Here is a 16,049-nt window from a genome sequence, read left to right as displayed (position 1 = left end):
CTAAGTCCATACTCACGGAGGCAAAGGAGGTTGGTAGGAGGTTGTCGTCTATGGTGAAGAGAGCCACACCCTCGTATCAAGTTGGGCACCAGCGGGTGGATCTGTGGCTTCGCTAACAGCTTGGTGATCTTGGGATACTGTTCGCTGAACACTTTCTTCATCAGGCAATGTATAGAGATGTCCATTTCTGCGAACAGTAGCGGTTGTCCTGATGGTAAGTCACACACACTGCTTGGCGCCCGTCCTTGGAAGCCACTGGGTGCAGCTTGTATTCTCCTTCCCCATGTCACAAAATGAAGTAACAACAGGACTACAAAGCAACTTTAAACATTTAATGATATTGTAGTCAACTATATACAAAGGATATCCAACAAATATATATACCACAAGGTTTATACTCAATCCTCATACAACACACCAAAACACTACTCACACACTACTCACACACATAACCACCAGTCAAAACTAAACCCACCCCAAAATAAATACACATATCTATATATACTCTAAATACTTCAGTGATCACTCAATGGTTTAATCAATATTTGTAGTTTAGTCTGATATACGTTACACCAAAGTTACATTTAACTGTCACACCACAATACACTGGCGTTTACTACGGACGTCGCCATCTCCAGCCACTGACGAACATCACACTGGATTGTCCATGTCGACTAACCACACCATTACACACTGGAGTTCACTACGGACGTCGCCATCTCCAGCCACTGACGAACATCACACTGGATTGTCCATGTCGACTAACCACACCACTACACACTGGTGTTCACTACCGACGTCGCCATCTCCAGCCACTGACGAACATCACACTGGATTGTCCATGTCGACTAACCACACCACTACATACTGGAGTTCACTACGGGCGTCCCCATCTCCAGCCACTGACGAACATCACACTGGGTTGTCCATGTCGACTAACCACACCAGACCGCATACACATATAGCACGGCCTTCACCGGATTGGTAAGACTTGTCCCTAGGTCCAAATGATCTGCTCCGGGACACTATAAGAAAATACATAACATAAATTATCTTCAATATGCACAGTAACCTTACTTTACCGGCGTAAGAAATCCGTCTTACTTACTGCGGTTACTGGAATCAACTACATAACAAAAATGTATGTAGTACATCTATATATATATATATATATATATATATATATATATATATATATATATATACTCTTTAAAAAAAAGTAGGGGAACTCTAATAACAATTTATAATTGCCAAAATTGTAAGGTATACTTTATTATTAGCTGTGGGGAATGGTTATATGATAATAGCGAATTAATTGGGCAAACATTACAACGGGTAGTTCAGTATTACAGTAGGTTTTATGACCACGAAGATCTTGAAGAACGATTGGGGTCTAAAGTGAAATTTGAAAGTTGACGTTTTTTTTATAAAGTAAATCGCAAATTTAAAGAATAAAAATGACTAAAAACAAAACAATAACAACTGTATGATCAACAGAATGAAAAAGATTGACAGAAATAATGTTCCACAGTAATTAATCGACCTTCCTTGAAATTGTTAAAATCGAGAATGACACCCTACGCACGCGTACGGGGCAACTGCGTGATGTACGTGCAAATTATGGAATGTGTTTTGATGTGTTGATAAACAGACCTGAACGTTCTTTCCTAGGATGGATGTGGTCAAAACGTATGTTCGTTCTAATAGTTGATATTAACAGTAATATTTCAGGATCCCCTACTTTTTATGAAGAGTATATATACATACATATATACATTGTATATATATATATATATATATATATATATATATATATATATATATATATATATATATATATATATATATATATTTGTAGGGCGTGAAACTCTGAGTAATAGCGTAGGACCAAAGTGCAATATATATATTTATTACATGCTCTACTCTCTTTTAAAGTATTGAGCACCTTTCAAGCCTCTAACGATAACCACCAGTATTCTATATATATATAACCCCTTGCCAAACAATGTGATGACGCTGGTCACACTCGAGAATAATACGTTAACAAGTTGCATTAAGTTGTGGTATGCATGTAAAATGGCCTGGTCACAGAGCCACGACAAGAAACCGTTTGTTTTCAGTTGTACCAATGTATTTATAATAAATGATACATGGTAAAAAATGTAACAGATTTAAGCCTACTGGAACACATTGACTATTAATCAGCGGTTATTGGATGGCAAACTCACAATTATATTGATACTTGGTCACAGATGAAATCCGCTGTCGCCACATGGTTACTCTTTCCAAATAACAGCAAGGGATCTTTATGTGCACTTCCCACATCACACAAACAGGATAGCACACACGACGTCCTTTGATGGACCAGGTATGTATCATTGTTAGGGACGGGAAATAATCAAACAGGTCCACTGAGGAGGATCGAACCTTCAGCAAATTGAACGTCAGACAGACGTTCTTGCTACGTTCCGCTCCCTAACATGCATAAGAATCGATAAGATCATATCATTTCATTGAATAAATCAATGGCGGATCCAGAAAATCCATTGGGGGGGGGGGGGGCGGTGCATTGACATGAGATGGATTGTCAAGGGAACTATGGGGGAGGTTTAGACGGGGGTCGTAAAATATGAAAATTAATATATAATACAATTATAACTATCACAAAATTTAGGGGGGGGGGCCTGCCCACCCACCCCCCCCCCCATGATCCGCCTCTGTAAATACAGAGTCGAGTTTCATTTTCCTGGGTGCTGTTGGGTGAATAATGTTGCAACCTCATTCACATCTATATCTTGGTCATACTGAATCGTTAAGAGCGCCAAATTAGAAAGACGCTACTGTCCCATAGAAACATGTATGTATGTATCTATGTATGTAGTCGCCGGATGGTGCTAAAGCATTAATACACTGTTATTATTTAACCATACCGCAATAAGTGATTTTGTGATTGAGGATTCCGACGGGTAGCAAACCCGGCTACGTTATCCCGGTTATTTGGGAACAAGAATTTTTATATGTAAAATCCGATTTTTGTTTATTCATTTGAGCGAAACTCTCAATCCTGTGTGTGGGAGGGGGGTGTCGTCATAATCATAAACAGTAACGAGATGCCCGTGGGGCGAGAATCACAGACCTGGTATTATACTAACTATACTTTTGAAGTGAACCATACAGTAATAAGGATTTACCACAGATGGTCATTTAGTGGCGGCTAGTTTGACATTAGCATAGCAAATGAACAAATGAAGATGGGCATACATATGTACTGTAACTCAAAATAATAAATGATCCACTTTTAGCACAGCATATGCCTTGAAAATGTGTGAATTCTAAGTTTAGAAGTCGCAAATGTCTCAGCCAATCAGAGGCCATGAGTGGCCATCTTGTATTTTTAACTGGCCCCCAAAATAACAACACTTGGTCAGGTCCGTGAGAGGATTGTTGTACTACGTTTTGTTGCAATTTGCCTGGTGAAACTAGAGACGTACAAAACATCTCGGTCAGAGGTTAGGGTGGCCATCTTGGCCCTAAAACAACAACTCTTGATTATAGACATGAGAGGATCATTTGCACCAAGTTTGGTTCAAATCTGCCTAGTAGAACTTGAGAAGTAAAAAATTTTTCGGCAAATCAGGTCAGTGTGGCCATCTTGGATTTTGAAAATGTCTTGGCCAATCGAGTCTAGGATGGCCATCTTGCAAGGTACAAGTCAATCATTTGAACCATATTTCAATTTTGGTTGAAATCTGTATATTGGAATTAGAGAAGTCAAAAATGTATTGGCAAATCAAGAGGCCAGGGTGGCCATTTTGGATTCGAATCAACCTAAAAAATAACACTTGATCAGGCCCATGAATGAATCATTTGAACAGTTTCGTTGAGACCTGATTGGTGGAACTTAAGAAGTCAAAAATGTATCGGCAAATCTGAGGTCATGGTGGCCATCTTGGATTTAAAATTGGTCCAAAAAGTAACAACCCTTGGTCAGGGCCATGAGAGGATCATTTGGACCATGGTTGGTTGAAACCTGCCTGGTGGAACTTGAGAAAAGTCAGAAAAGTAATTTTTATCTGTATTTCGTCAAGGCCTGACCCAAACAATCACCACCAACCCAGCCTTCTTAAACAAAAAACAAAAAAGGAGAAAAAAGTAAAACAAAACTCAATAGATTCTATCATATATCATTTATTTCTTAATTTTTCTTATCAACAATATAATGTAATACAAAAATGTACAATCCATGATGTAAAAATAATACTTATATAGACTAAACAATAATCATTAAAACATTAAAAAGATTTTCTTGAAAGACAATATATGTATGATACTAGTCAGAAACCCAGGATAAAATCATGACCATATTTGAATTAAGTGTAGAACATCAATTCATTGAAAGTATAGTTATATGTTGTGATACAAAAGGCAAATAAGTAGCTGTATGCCATATAAAATGAAAGTGTTTTTTTCATTGTTTATTACCTATGCAGAAAAACAATCTGGAATACAGTTATTGAATTTACAAAGTGAAATTAAATATGTATAACTCATAATGTATAGAATGTTTGACATATATATATCATTACTTTAAAAGTAAGGGCATATTTATGTATACATGCAGTTGTACATGTAGATTTGGATAACATGTCCTATGTATATAGGAACTCGTTTACATGTACTAGGACAAATAATTTAAAACGGATTTGGTTTTCTTTAATAAACACCCAGCCCACAATAATGTTTTTAGATATATGTACAATTTTACAAGAGTAAATTCTAACTTCAAAAGGGTGTAAATTCCATAGACGTGTAGTTTCCAATTCCATTTGACAATGTGAATTTCTTCAGTTGTGGAAAACCATTGGGCCTAGGGGAGGTGTGTCACGTCACAAAAAGGCATTGGAATTTTGTGTGACGATGTCCATGCTTCTCAGTGATGGAAGGAACCCTAATATCTGTCATCAAATAAATCCCTCCAACGCCATATAACCATAAATAAAATGTGTTGAATGCATCATTAAATAAAACATTTCATTTCAAAATCAATCCTTTTTAAGACAAACTTAACCTGCCACCCTGCATGAATATGTGACCACTTTTAGCTAGCTATTTGTACACAGAATAATAAGACTGCCCTATTTCTGTTATTTGTTTGTTGCCATAATTTTAATAAAAACAAAATACACATAATAAAATAAAAGATCCTTTTAGAATATGCAAGGTTTGCCATTTACACTTTAAAATACACAATCAACAAACAATGAAAACAACCACATAAACAATCTCATTGGTATACATGTACAGTAAACTGTAATAGTGTGAATGTAATTCATGGAATTTTAATTATTGTAAAAAACATAACCATTTGTTCTAAACAGGCATGTAGGAACCGGGGTGGGGTGGGGTTGGGTGAGTGTTTGGGAGGGAGGTTGAGGTTAAAAATGTATGGATTTTTTTTTTTTTTGTGTCGTACCAGGTACTCTGTATAAAGATAAATATCAAGGTTGTCCCCACCACCAATTTTTGCACCCTCCACCAGAGATTGTGCCCCCCTCCCGCCCCCAACACATACAAGATGTCATTCCTACAGGCCTGCTAAACTAAACACCCTCTTTAGAATATCAAAGTCTTGATTGTGCTCATGAAGCTCAAATATACAGGTTTAAGAAAAAAAGAAAAAAAAAGAAAAGAACAAGAAATGTATTTCAAAAATGATTTTGCAGACACTGTATATTTTCCGACTACAAGCATGTGAGCCCAGTACAATGGGTGTCAATGGTAAATTCACCCCTCACCCCCAGTTCCCATCCTTAGTGAGTTTTAAAGCCTCAATATCTAGGGTAGAGTTAGGCCTGACTTCCCTCTCACCAAACAACTATTCATTATCCCCATGTCCTGGACAAACAGCCTAGATACCTGAAGTGACTGCCCAGGCCAGCATGCTTGAACTTAATTAGATATAAGTATGTACTTTTTTACAAATTAAAAAAATCCCAAAAACAATTTGGTATTTTTAGCTTTTAAGAAATATTCACTGGCATAGGGAGCATGGTTTGTATATATTTATACATGTATTTATATATATATATTTGTGTGTGTGTACCCCCACGTTTTGGCATCTTCCTATGCCTGTGATATTTGTAATTAGATTTTAAAGGGACATACCCTAGTTTTTAAACACTAAGGCATAGTGTTTACTATTAGAGCCGTTTTAGCAAACTGAAATCATACTTTACTTAGATTTTATTGTTTAGATTATTGCGTCTGAGAAGTAACAGTTATGGAGTCGAGTTTTAGTCTATGTTTAGAGGGTATTTCACCATGTCAAAGTCACAGACTCCTGTTTCGCTCTTTGCAACTTTATCCAAATGTGTTACAGGTTTGTAGATTAACTAAACTTAGTTTTAATTTTCACGGGTTCAAACTAAGGTATCTTCCTTTAAAGGTAACAAAATATTTAAAATGCTAAGTGTTACTTGGCAGGTTTTGAACCTACTGCACCGATCCACATGGAATTTGAGTCCAGTGTCCTATCCACTCAACCAAAGTGACTTCTACAGTAACAAAATAAGAAAGTGTCATCACTGGACTGCACAATAAGGTTGTGCAGGCTGACCATTAGCCAGGGCTCCTACATGTACATCCATCGGCCTCTTAAAAACAGCCTGTGCACCTCAACTGGTATATCAAAGGCTGTGGTATGTGCTATCCTGTCTGTGAGATGGTGCATATAAAAGATCCCTCGTTACCAATGGTGTTCTTCCTGTCCTGGACAGAGGAGCTGACCAAACCCGGTACCTGAGCTGACAGGTGTGCACTACAACAGCTTGCTCTCAATGTGCACGTAAAACCCCATGACCTGACCTGACCTGACCTGACCTGACTGGTGTTCGGGTCCTGGTCTGAGGTTATAGGTGTGTAATTAGTACCAGTCAATGGAACACCAATGCACACTATGTTATATAGCCTGTGTTCATATATAGATATATAGAGGGGTGGGGGTGGAGTTACCTGGTGAATTTCTAAATGTATTTATCCTGCTAGCTAGATCTAAACAAATGCAAGGCTTTTCACTTTTCACTGGCTACTATTTTGAGAACAGTTGACATTGTATTTCACACAAAACAGAGAGGAAAACTAAGGAAGGGGTGATGGGTATGACTGGGGTGGGGATGAATATGAGAAGGTACAAATGACACTGACTGGACCTGTGCATGATTATTTGCAACTCAGTCTTGTTTGATATTTGCTCCTTTGAACGTAAAGTATACAGAAATGGGTTTTGGCTCTGCCTAATATTGTTAGCAAGAGTTTAACTCCAAACTACAGGGTTGCATGGTTAAGCCTATGTTAGTATAACTGTCAAAAGAACTAACTGATTTTGGTAACATCTGTTAGTTAAGCGAGTTAACTAACACAAGTTGCAGTGACAAATTATTCTACATGTATGTACCTGCCATCATCATCCTAACATTTACCTTCTACTATCAAATCTAACTGGTTTTAGTTGAAATTACCTTCTACTATCAAATCTAACTGGTTTTAGTTGAAATTACCTTCCACTATCAAATCTAACTGGTTTTAGTTGAAATTACCTTCCACTATCAAATCTAACTGGGTTAGTTAAAATTACCTTCCACTATCAAATCTAACTGGGTTTGGTTGAAATTACCTTCCACTATCAAATCTAACTGGTTTTAGTTGAAATTACCTTCTACTATCAAATCTAACTGGGTTTAGTTGAAATTACCTTCTACTATCAAATCTAACTGGTTTTAGTTGAAATTACCTTCCACTATCAAATCTAACAGGTTTTAGTTGAAATTACCTTCCACTATCAAATCTAACTGGTTTTAGTTGAAATTACCTTCCACTATCAAATCTAACTGGTTTTAGTTGAAATTACCTTCCACTATCAAATCTAACTGGGTTTGGTTGAAATTACCTTCCACTATCAAATCTAACAGGTTTTAGTTGAAATTACCTTCCACTATCAAATCTAACTGGTTTTAGTTGAAATTACCTTCCACTATCAAATCTAACTGGTTTTAGTTGAAATTACCTTCCACTATCAAATCTAACTGGTTTTAGTTGAAATTACCTTCCACTATCAAATCTAACTGGTTTTAGTTCAAATTACCTTCCACTATCAAATCTAACAGGTTTTAGTTGAAATTACCTTCTACTATCAAATCTAACAGGTTTTAGTTGAAATTACCTTCTACTATCAAATCTAACTGGGTTTAGTTGAAATTACCTTCTACTATCAAATCTAACAGGTTTTAGTTGAAATTACCTTCTACTATCAAATCTATCTGGGTTTAGTTGAAATTACCTTCTACTATCAAATCTAACTAGGTTTAGTTGAAATTACCTTCTACTATCAAATCTAACAGGTTTTAGTTGAAATTACCTTCTACTATCAAATCTAACTGGGTTTAGTTGAAATTACCTTCTACTATCAAATCTAACAGGTTTTAGTTGAAATTACCTTCCACTATCAAATCTAACTGGTTTTAGTTGAAATTACCTTCTACTATCAAATCTAACAGGTTTTAGTTGAAATTACCTTCTACTATCAAATCTAATAGGTTTTAGTTGAAATTACCTTCTACTATCAAATCTAACTGGGTTTAGTTGAAATTACCTTCTACTATCAAATCTAACTAGGTTTAGTTGAAATTACCTTCTACTATCAAATCTAACAGGTTTTAGTTGAAATTACCTTCTACTATCAAATCTAACTGGGTTTAGTTGAAATTACCTTCTACTATCAAATCTAACTGGGTTTAGTTGAAATTACCTTCTACTATCAAATCTAACAGGGTTTAGTTGAAATTACCTTCTACTATCAAATCTAACTGGTTTTAGTTGAAATTACCTTCCACTATCAAATCTAACTGGGTTTAGTTGAAATTACCTTCTACTATCAAATCTAACTGGTTTTAGTTGAAATTAACTTCTATCAAACCCAACTGGTTTTAGTTCAAATTAACTTCTATCAAACCCAACGAGTTTAGTAGAAATTAACTGCTATCAAATCCAACGGGTTTTAGTTGAAATTAACTTCTATAAAATTCAACAGGTTTTAGTTGAAATTAACTTCTATCAAACCCAACAGGTTTTAGTTGAAATTAACTTCTACTATCAAACCCAACTATACAAAAATCTCAAATTGGGATAAGTTAAACATTTCATTATTGGTTACGATTTGTACACATTTCGGCAGTATTCAGCTACCATGATCAGTGGAACCTCATAATTCTCTTAAAGAGACAGACCCTAATTTTTAAACACTACAACAGCTACCATGATATGGGGAACTCATGATTCTCTCTAAGAGACAGACCCTAGTTTTTAAACACTACAACAGCTGTTATGATGAGGGAACTCATGATTCTCTTAAAGAGACACACCCTAGTTTTAAACACAACATATTTTTCACTATTAAAGCCATTCTAAATAACTGAAATCAGATATCACTTTATTTTATTGTTTCGAATATCCATTTTCATACATCCGTAGTTTTTAAGGTTATCCTGGTGTTTGTAATGCAGCAAAATGCATTTTACATAAAATGCATGTACATGTACCTCTGAAAAGTAACGGTTTTGAAGACGAGCTGTAATCTATTTTTAGAGGATATTTCTCCATTTTAATCTTACAGACCCTTGTTTCACTCTGTTGTAACTTTATCCAGATGTGTTAGAGATTTGTTGATTAAGCCAACTTGGTGTCAAAGTAGGGTCTGCACCTTTAATAACAGTCCATCTTCACTTAAGAATAATTGCTGTTAGTTCTACCAGGAACCGTAAACTGTGTCAAATCTCAACGCGAAAACAAAGTGAGGGAGAGATTAACTGCTCCCCTGACGTATATCATGGGAAACCATTATACACATTCACAGGGGAGCTAAAAATGACTCTCCTTCAACTAGTCTCGGGGGAGATATGGCTCCCCTTGAAAGTCAAGGTCTGCTGTAATTACTGTTTTATGCTTGATGGGTCCAACACATATTTCCAGGGCCTTCCCCATGTATACATGCTTAGGTTTTTTTTCTTGTTGCTGTTGTTTTTCAAATTTGTTTGTGAGTAGTGGGTATATAAAAATATTACTTCCCACCCATCACCCATGGGGAAACAGGCCTTATGTGCACATCGTATAAAAAGATTGTCAGAACACTGTCTAAACATAACATAGGAATTGGAAACAGGGGGTCGGCGGGGTGGGGTGGTGGTGGTGGTGATTGTCTGGGGAGAGGAGTGGCTGGGGGTGGGGGTGGGCTTGACACTGCACCCCCCCCCCCCCCCCACTCTGAACCTGGGGGGTCACAATATGATCTCGAATTTAATAAGTACCCCCCCCCCCCCCCCAGTTTCTGCCATCTTCCAAAGCCTATGCGTGACACTAATTATCAAAACACTCTTAACTGTGATTATAGATACAGTGAACCCATCTAAAACAAACACCCACAAGATTAAGTGAAAAGTCTGGTGGTATAAATTAAGGGTTATCCGGATTAGAGAGATTCTGTTCTTAAAGGGACTGTGAAAAGTGTCCGGTAGTGAGGGAATTCCGGTTTATAAAGGGACTGTGAAAAGTGTCCAGTAGTGAGGGAATTCCGGTTTATAAAGGGACTGTGAAAAGTGTCCGGTAGTGAAGGAATTCCGGTTTATAAAGGGACTGTGAAAAGTGTCCGGTAGTGAAGGAATTCCGGTTTATAAAGGGACTGTGAAAAGTGTCCAGTAGTGAGGGAATTCCGGTTTATAAAGGGACTGTGAAAAGTGTCCGGTAGTGAAGGAATTCCGGTTTATAAAGGGACTGTGAAAAGTGTCCGGTAGTGAGGGAATTCCGGTTTATAAAGGGACTGTGAAAAGTGTCCGGTAGTGAAGGAATTCCGGTTTATAAAGGGACTGTGAAAAGTGTCCGGTAGTGAAGGAATTCCGGTTTATAAAGGGACTGTGAAAAGTGTCCGGTAGTGAGGGAATTCCGGTTTATAAAGGGACTGTGAAAAGTGTCCGGTGAGTTCCGGTTTATAAAGGGACTGTGAAAAGTTCCGGTAGTGAAGGAATTCCGGTTTATAAAGGGACTGTGAAAAGTGTCCGGTAGTGAGGGAATTCCGGTTTATAAAGGGACTGTGAAAAGTGTCCGGTAGTGAAGGAATTCCGGTTTATAAAGGGACTGTGAAAAGTGTCCGGTAGTGACTGTGAATTCCGGTTTATAAAGGGACTGAGGGAATTCCGATAAAGGGACTGTGAAAAGTGTCCGGTAGTGAGGGAATTCCGGTTTATAAAGGGACTGTGAAAAGTGTCCGGTAGTGTCCGGTAGTGAGGGAATTCCGGTTTATAAAGGGACTGTGAAAAGTGTCCGGTCCGGTTTATAAAGGGACTGTGAAAAGTGTCCGGTAGTGAGGGAATTCCGGGGACTGTGAAAAGTGTCCGGTAGTGAGGGAATTCCGGTTTATTCCGGTTTATAAAGGGACTGTGAAAAGTGTCCGTAGTGAGTGATAAAGGGACTTGAAAAGTGTCCGGTAGTGAGGGAATTTTTATAAAGGGACTGTGAAAAGTGTCCGGTAGTGAAGGAATTCCGGTTTATAAAGGGACTGTGAAAAGTGTCCTGTAGTGAGGGAATTCCGGTTTATAAAGGGACTGTGAAAAGTGTCCGGTAGTGAGGGAATTCCGGTTTATAAAGGGACTGTGAAGAGTGTCCGGTAGTGAGGGAATTCCGGTTTATAAAGGGACTGTGAAAAGTGTCCTGTAGTGAGGGAATTCCGGTTTATAAAGGGACTGTGAAAAGTGTCCGGTAGTGAGGGAATTCCGGTTTATAAAGGGACTGTGAAAAGTGTCCGGTAGTGAGGGAATTCCGGTTTATAAAGGGACTGTGAAAAGTGTCCGGAATTCCGGTAGTGAAGTGGGAATTCCGGTTTATAAAGGGACTGTGAAAAGTGTCCGGTGAGTTCCGGTTTATAAAGGGACTGTGAAGAGTGTCCGGTAGTGAGGGAATTCCGGTTTATAAAGGGACTGTGAAGAGTGTCCGGTAGTGAGGGAATTCCGGTTTATAAAGGGACTGTGAAAGGGAATTCCGGTTTATAAAGTGTGAAAAGTGTCCTGTAGTGAGGGAATTCCGGTTTATAAAGGGACTGTGAAAAGTGTCCTGTAGTGAGGGAATTCCGGTTTATAAAGGGACTGTGAAGAGTGTCCTGTAGTGAGGGAATTCCGGGGACTGTGAAGAGTGTCCGGTAGTGAAGGAATTCCGGTTTATAAAGGGACTGTGAAGAGTGTCCGGTAGGGAATTCCGGTTTATAAAGGGACTGTGAAAAGTGTCCTGTAGTGAGGGAATTCCGGTTTATAAAGGGACTGTGAAGAGTGTCCTGTAGTGAGGGAATTCCGGTTTATAAAGGGACTGTGAAGAGTGTCCGGTAGTGAAGGAATTCCGGTTTATAAAGGGACTGTGAAGAGTGTCCTGTAGTGAGGGAATTCCGGTTTATAAAGGGACTGTGAAAAGTGTCCTGTAGTGAGGGAATTCCGGTTTATAAAGGGACTGTGAAGAGTGTCCGGTAGTGAAGGAATTCCGGTTTATAAAGGGACTGTGAAGAGTGTCCTGTAGTGAGGGAATTCCGGTTTATAAAGGGACTGTGAAGAGTGTCCTGTAGTGAGGGAATTCCGGTTTATAAAGGGACTGTGAAGAGTGTCCGGTAGTGAGGGAATTCCGGTTTATAAAGGGACTGTGAAGAGTGTCCGGTAGTGAGGAAATTCCGGTTTACAGACGGTTTGGTTTTAAGGGGTTTCACTGTAGTTAAACAGTTGTAACGATGCTACAAAATTAAGCTACACAAAGACGGTTTAAAAACTCACAGGCACTGCAAGCTTTAAGCGGAATTAAAAACAAAATGATAAATCTGGTAAAAACATTTGGAAACAAATTAAAGTTTAAAGGCACTATTATAAGCTTATAGCCATTTTAAAAGGTTTCCAGCAAATAAAATATTCTATATTATTAAAATGACAACTTACTTTCTTAGCATATGAATGTCTCTAAAACCAATGTATTTTTGGACATAGTATCTCAGTATCAAGTTTTGTTTAAAATAAATTTTTAGGTACAAATTTATTATTTCTTCCAAATTTGAAATAATTTTGCCAAATGTAATTCCAAACGTAGTTTGTCCATATAATGCTTTATCTTTAAAACATGTGAAGACAAGATAGTTAGTCTCATATTTTTCTGTTATTTATTTTTGTTCAGGTCAATGGTCTGTGAGAATACACCTTTAAGGAAACGGCTCGGAGTTGGCTGCCAATGTAATGTGTTTCCCACTAACACAGCCTACTGCACGGCTAGCCCTGGGTTAGGATTTTTCTTCACCAAAAAATTTGCCAATCTTCAATTTCAATTCAATAATTTATATACTCAAGTTACATATTAATTACAGTTTCTTCTCTTTCTGATCATCCTAATGCTTGTAATTTCAAGTATTATTACTTGAAACTGGATTTTGTCTACAAATGTATATATATATATATATATATATATAAAGAGAAATAAAATGTAGTTAAACTATTACATCAGAATCAGATGAAGTAATAATGAATGAATGAATGTTTAACAACACCCCATAGAAGATGAAATAATAATTCAAATATACAGATATTGATATACTAAAGAAGAAAATGTTTTTAATATGAAACTTTGATCAGTAAAAAAGCCTATTTTTTCAGAAACATCTGTATAATTTAGCAGCAAACTGATCCTAGTTTTTTTATTTGTATTAACCATCTCGGACAAGCATTCACCTCTGACAGGTATCTGTTGTGACTCAGAAATGAGACGTACTTAATTATCAGCAAACATTCTCCGATAGATATCTCTTGTAAATGAGAATATATACTTAATAATCAAAGTTTTCTTTTCTTCTACAAAACTTGTCAAGTCCGAGAACTTGTTGAAACTTGTGTGATACACTGCTGGGCACACTGGTGATCTCAAAATTAGCTGAATTCCCTCACTAGATTAAAACAAACCAGTGGTATACACATGTACACTGGTGATCTCAAAATGGGCTAAATTCCCTCACTAGATTGAAACAAACCAGTGGTATACACAAGTACACTGGTGATCTCAAAATGGGCTAAATTCCCTCACTAGATTGAAACAAACCAGTGGTATACACAAGTACACTGGTGATCTCAAAATGGGCTAAATTCCCTCACTAGATTGAAACAAACCATGTACATGACGTTACAATCACTGAAACAACAAATTGACCTCTCGTGGACTTGTTTTGTAAAGACACTCTGCAATTGCTACACTCATCTACAGTAGATGATATTATTTGTCTCATGGGTGTCGTTCCCACACAGCAAATATTTACAGTTTCTACAGAGCTCACTAAGGACTCCTACCGCAGTAATAAGATATCATGGATGACACGGTTATAGATACACATCTATAAACACTTCCATTTTTTTTTGTCTCACAAATTATGCATTATGCCCAGGGCAGTTAAAGCCTAGATCACAATAAATGATGCGACTCAACTGAACAGTCGCGGCTCGATCCACGAATCGCTCACACTATACGAGAACCATCGCCTGCGACCAAACATGTTCAGTCATATCAAATGCCATTGGGCGGACTAAAAACAGGTGGCAGACAACTTCTTTTTTTTTCAATACACATTGCACAATGTGACTCTTGACTCAACAGTTGAGTTGCATTGCATCGTATAATGTGATCTAGGCTTTAGGATCAAAGTGTATCTGTATCCATGTCATACATGATGTAGATAGCTTGCACGCATGGTGTAAACATCTGTGATACAAATACTTGTAGGTCTCTCTAGTTCAGTGAACATCAAGAATGCAGCTTCCACAAACGGCTTCCATGTATACAGTATGTAGAGGCCATGCATTTTGTTGCACAGATGCAGTTCGCACTCACAAGGTGGATATTTCAGTTTGTATACAAGAGATGAACATCTCCAGTTGGCAGACAATATGTGGATATCACCTGTTCGCACACACGAGGAGGATATCTTACATTGCATACAAGCAGTGGATATCTCCTGTTCGCACATAATATGTGGGTATTTGCACTTTTGCACACAATATGTGGGTATATGCACGTTTGGACACAAGAGGTGGATATCTCACTGCATACAAGCAGTGGATATCTTTAGTTTGGACACATTATGTGGGTATTTTCACTTTTGCACACAAGAGATGGATATCTCACTTTGCATACAAGCAGTGGATATCTCCAGTTTGCACACATTATGTGGGTATTTTCACTTTTGCACACAAGAGGTGGATATCTCCGTTTTGACACCTGAGACGAGTCTCTCCAGTACATGTGTGTCTCATAAAGCAGCTGGTTTATCCACAAACAGTGTCAATACTTAAGGTAGATTTCCACTCACTGCATCAACATCTACAGCAGACTTTTCCTCACAGTACCAGTACCTCACGGCAAGACTTCGTACAGGCTCTCCACCTTCTCCGGACTAGACACAATGTTACTGTACACCGGTTCAACCACATCCGGCTGTGGCACTTTGACGCTCGTTGTTCCCGAGTCGGCACCGCTCACTTTGTCCAGGGAACTCATATCGACGTAGGCATTACTCAGTCTGTTACTGTCCACTTGTTTGGCTTTTACATCCGCACGTTTGTCCAAGCTCATCAGGGGTTCACTGGCCAAAGATTCACTGCCCCCACACGCCCCCTGCTCCTCCCTTGACATAGACGTATTGGAGGAAGCCGTGGGCAGTGGTGGGAGGGGGTCGCTGCGCACGAGACCCTCCTTGCCGTACATTCCGTTCCCATGATACATCTGGCTGGGCTCAGTGTACGGTGCGTTCACCTCACTCGGAGTCAGGTAGATGTTGCTGTTGGGTCGCGACCGGTTGGCGTTTTCCATGTTCTGCTGTCCCGCCTGGATCTGGGAGTACGCCAGGTTGTCGAAGCGCACGGCAGGCACCTCTCTCGAATGCTTCACGTGCTGTCTGAAATTACAAACAAAAAATATTCATTCAGAAGTTACAAACATAA

The 16,049-nt window shown here is 38.3% G+C and overlaps 1 protein-coding gene across 2 annotated transcripts in view; it reads right to left on the bottom strand.

The window, feature by feature from the left end:
* Nucleotides 1-13,217: 13,217 nt before the first annotated feature.
* Nucleotides 13,218-16,049, bottom strand: part of LOC121378428 — a 40,216-nt gene continuing 37,384 nt past the window's right edge. For both annotated transcript variants that reach the window (XM_041506603.1, XM_041506604.1), the window contains one exon: nt 13,218-16,003. In XM_041506603.1, coding sequence (XP_041362537.1) covers nt 15,463-16,003 — 541 coding nt within the window. In that variant the 3' untranslated portion in view covers nt 13,218-15,462. The remainder of the gene's footprint in view (nt 16,004-16,049) is intronic.

This window comes from Gigantopelta aegis, chromosome 8 (genome assembly GCF_016097555.1).
Source record: "Gigantopelta aegis isolate Gae_Host chromosome 8, Gae_host_genome, whole genome shotgun sequence".
Taxonomy (NCBI): domain Eukaryota; kingdom Metazoa; phylum Mollusca; class Gastropoda; order Neomphalida; family Peltospiridae; genus Gigantopelta; species Gigantopelta aegis.
The sequence above is the reverse complement of the archived record's forward strand: the minus strand, read 5'-3'. Positions and strand labels throughout refer to the sequence as shown.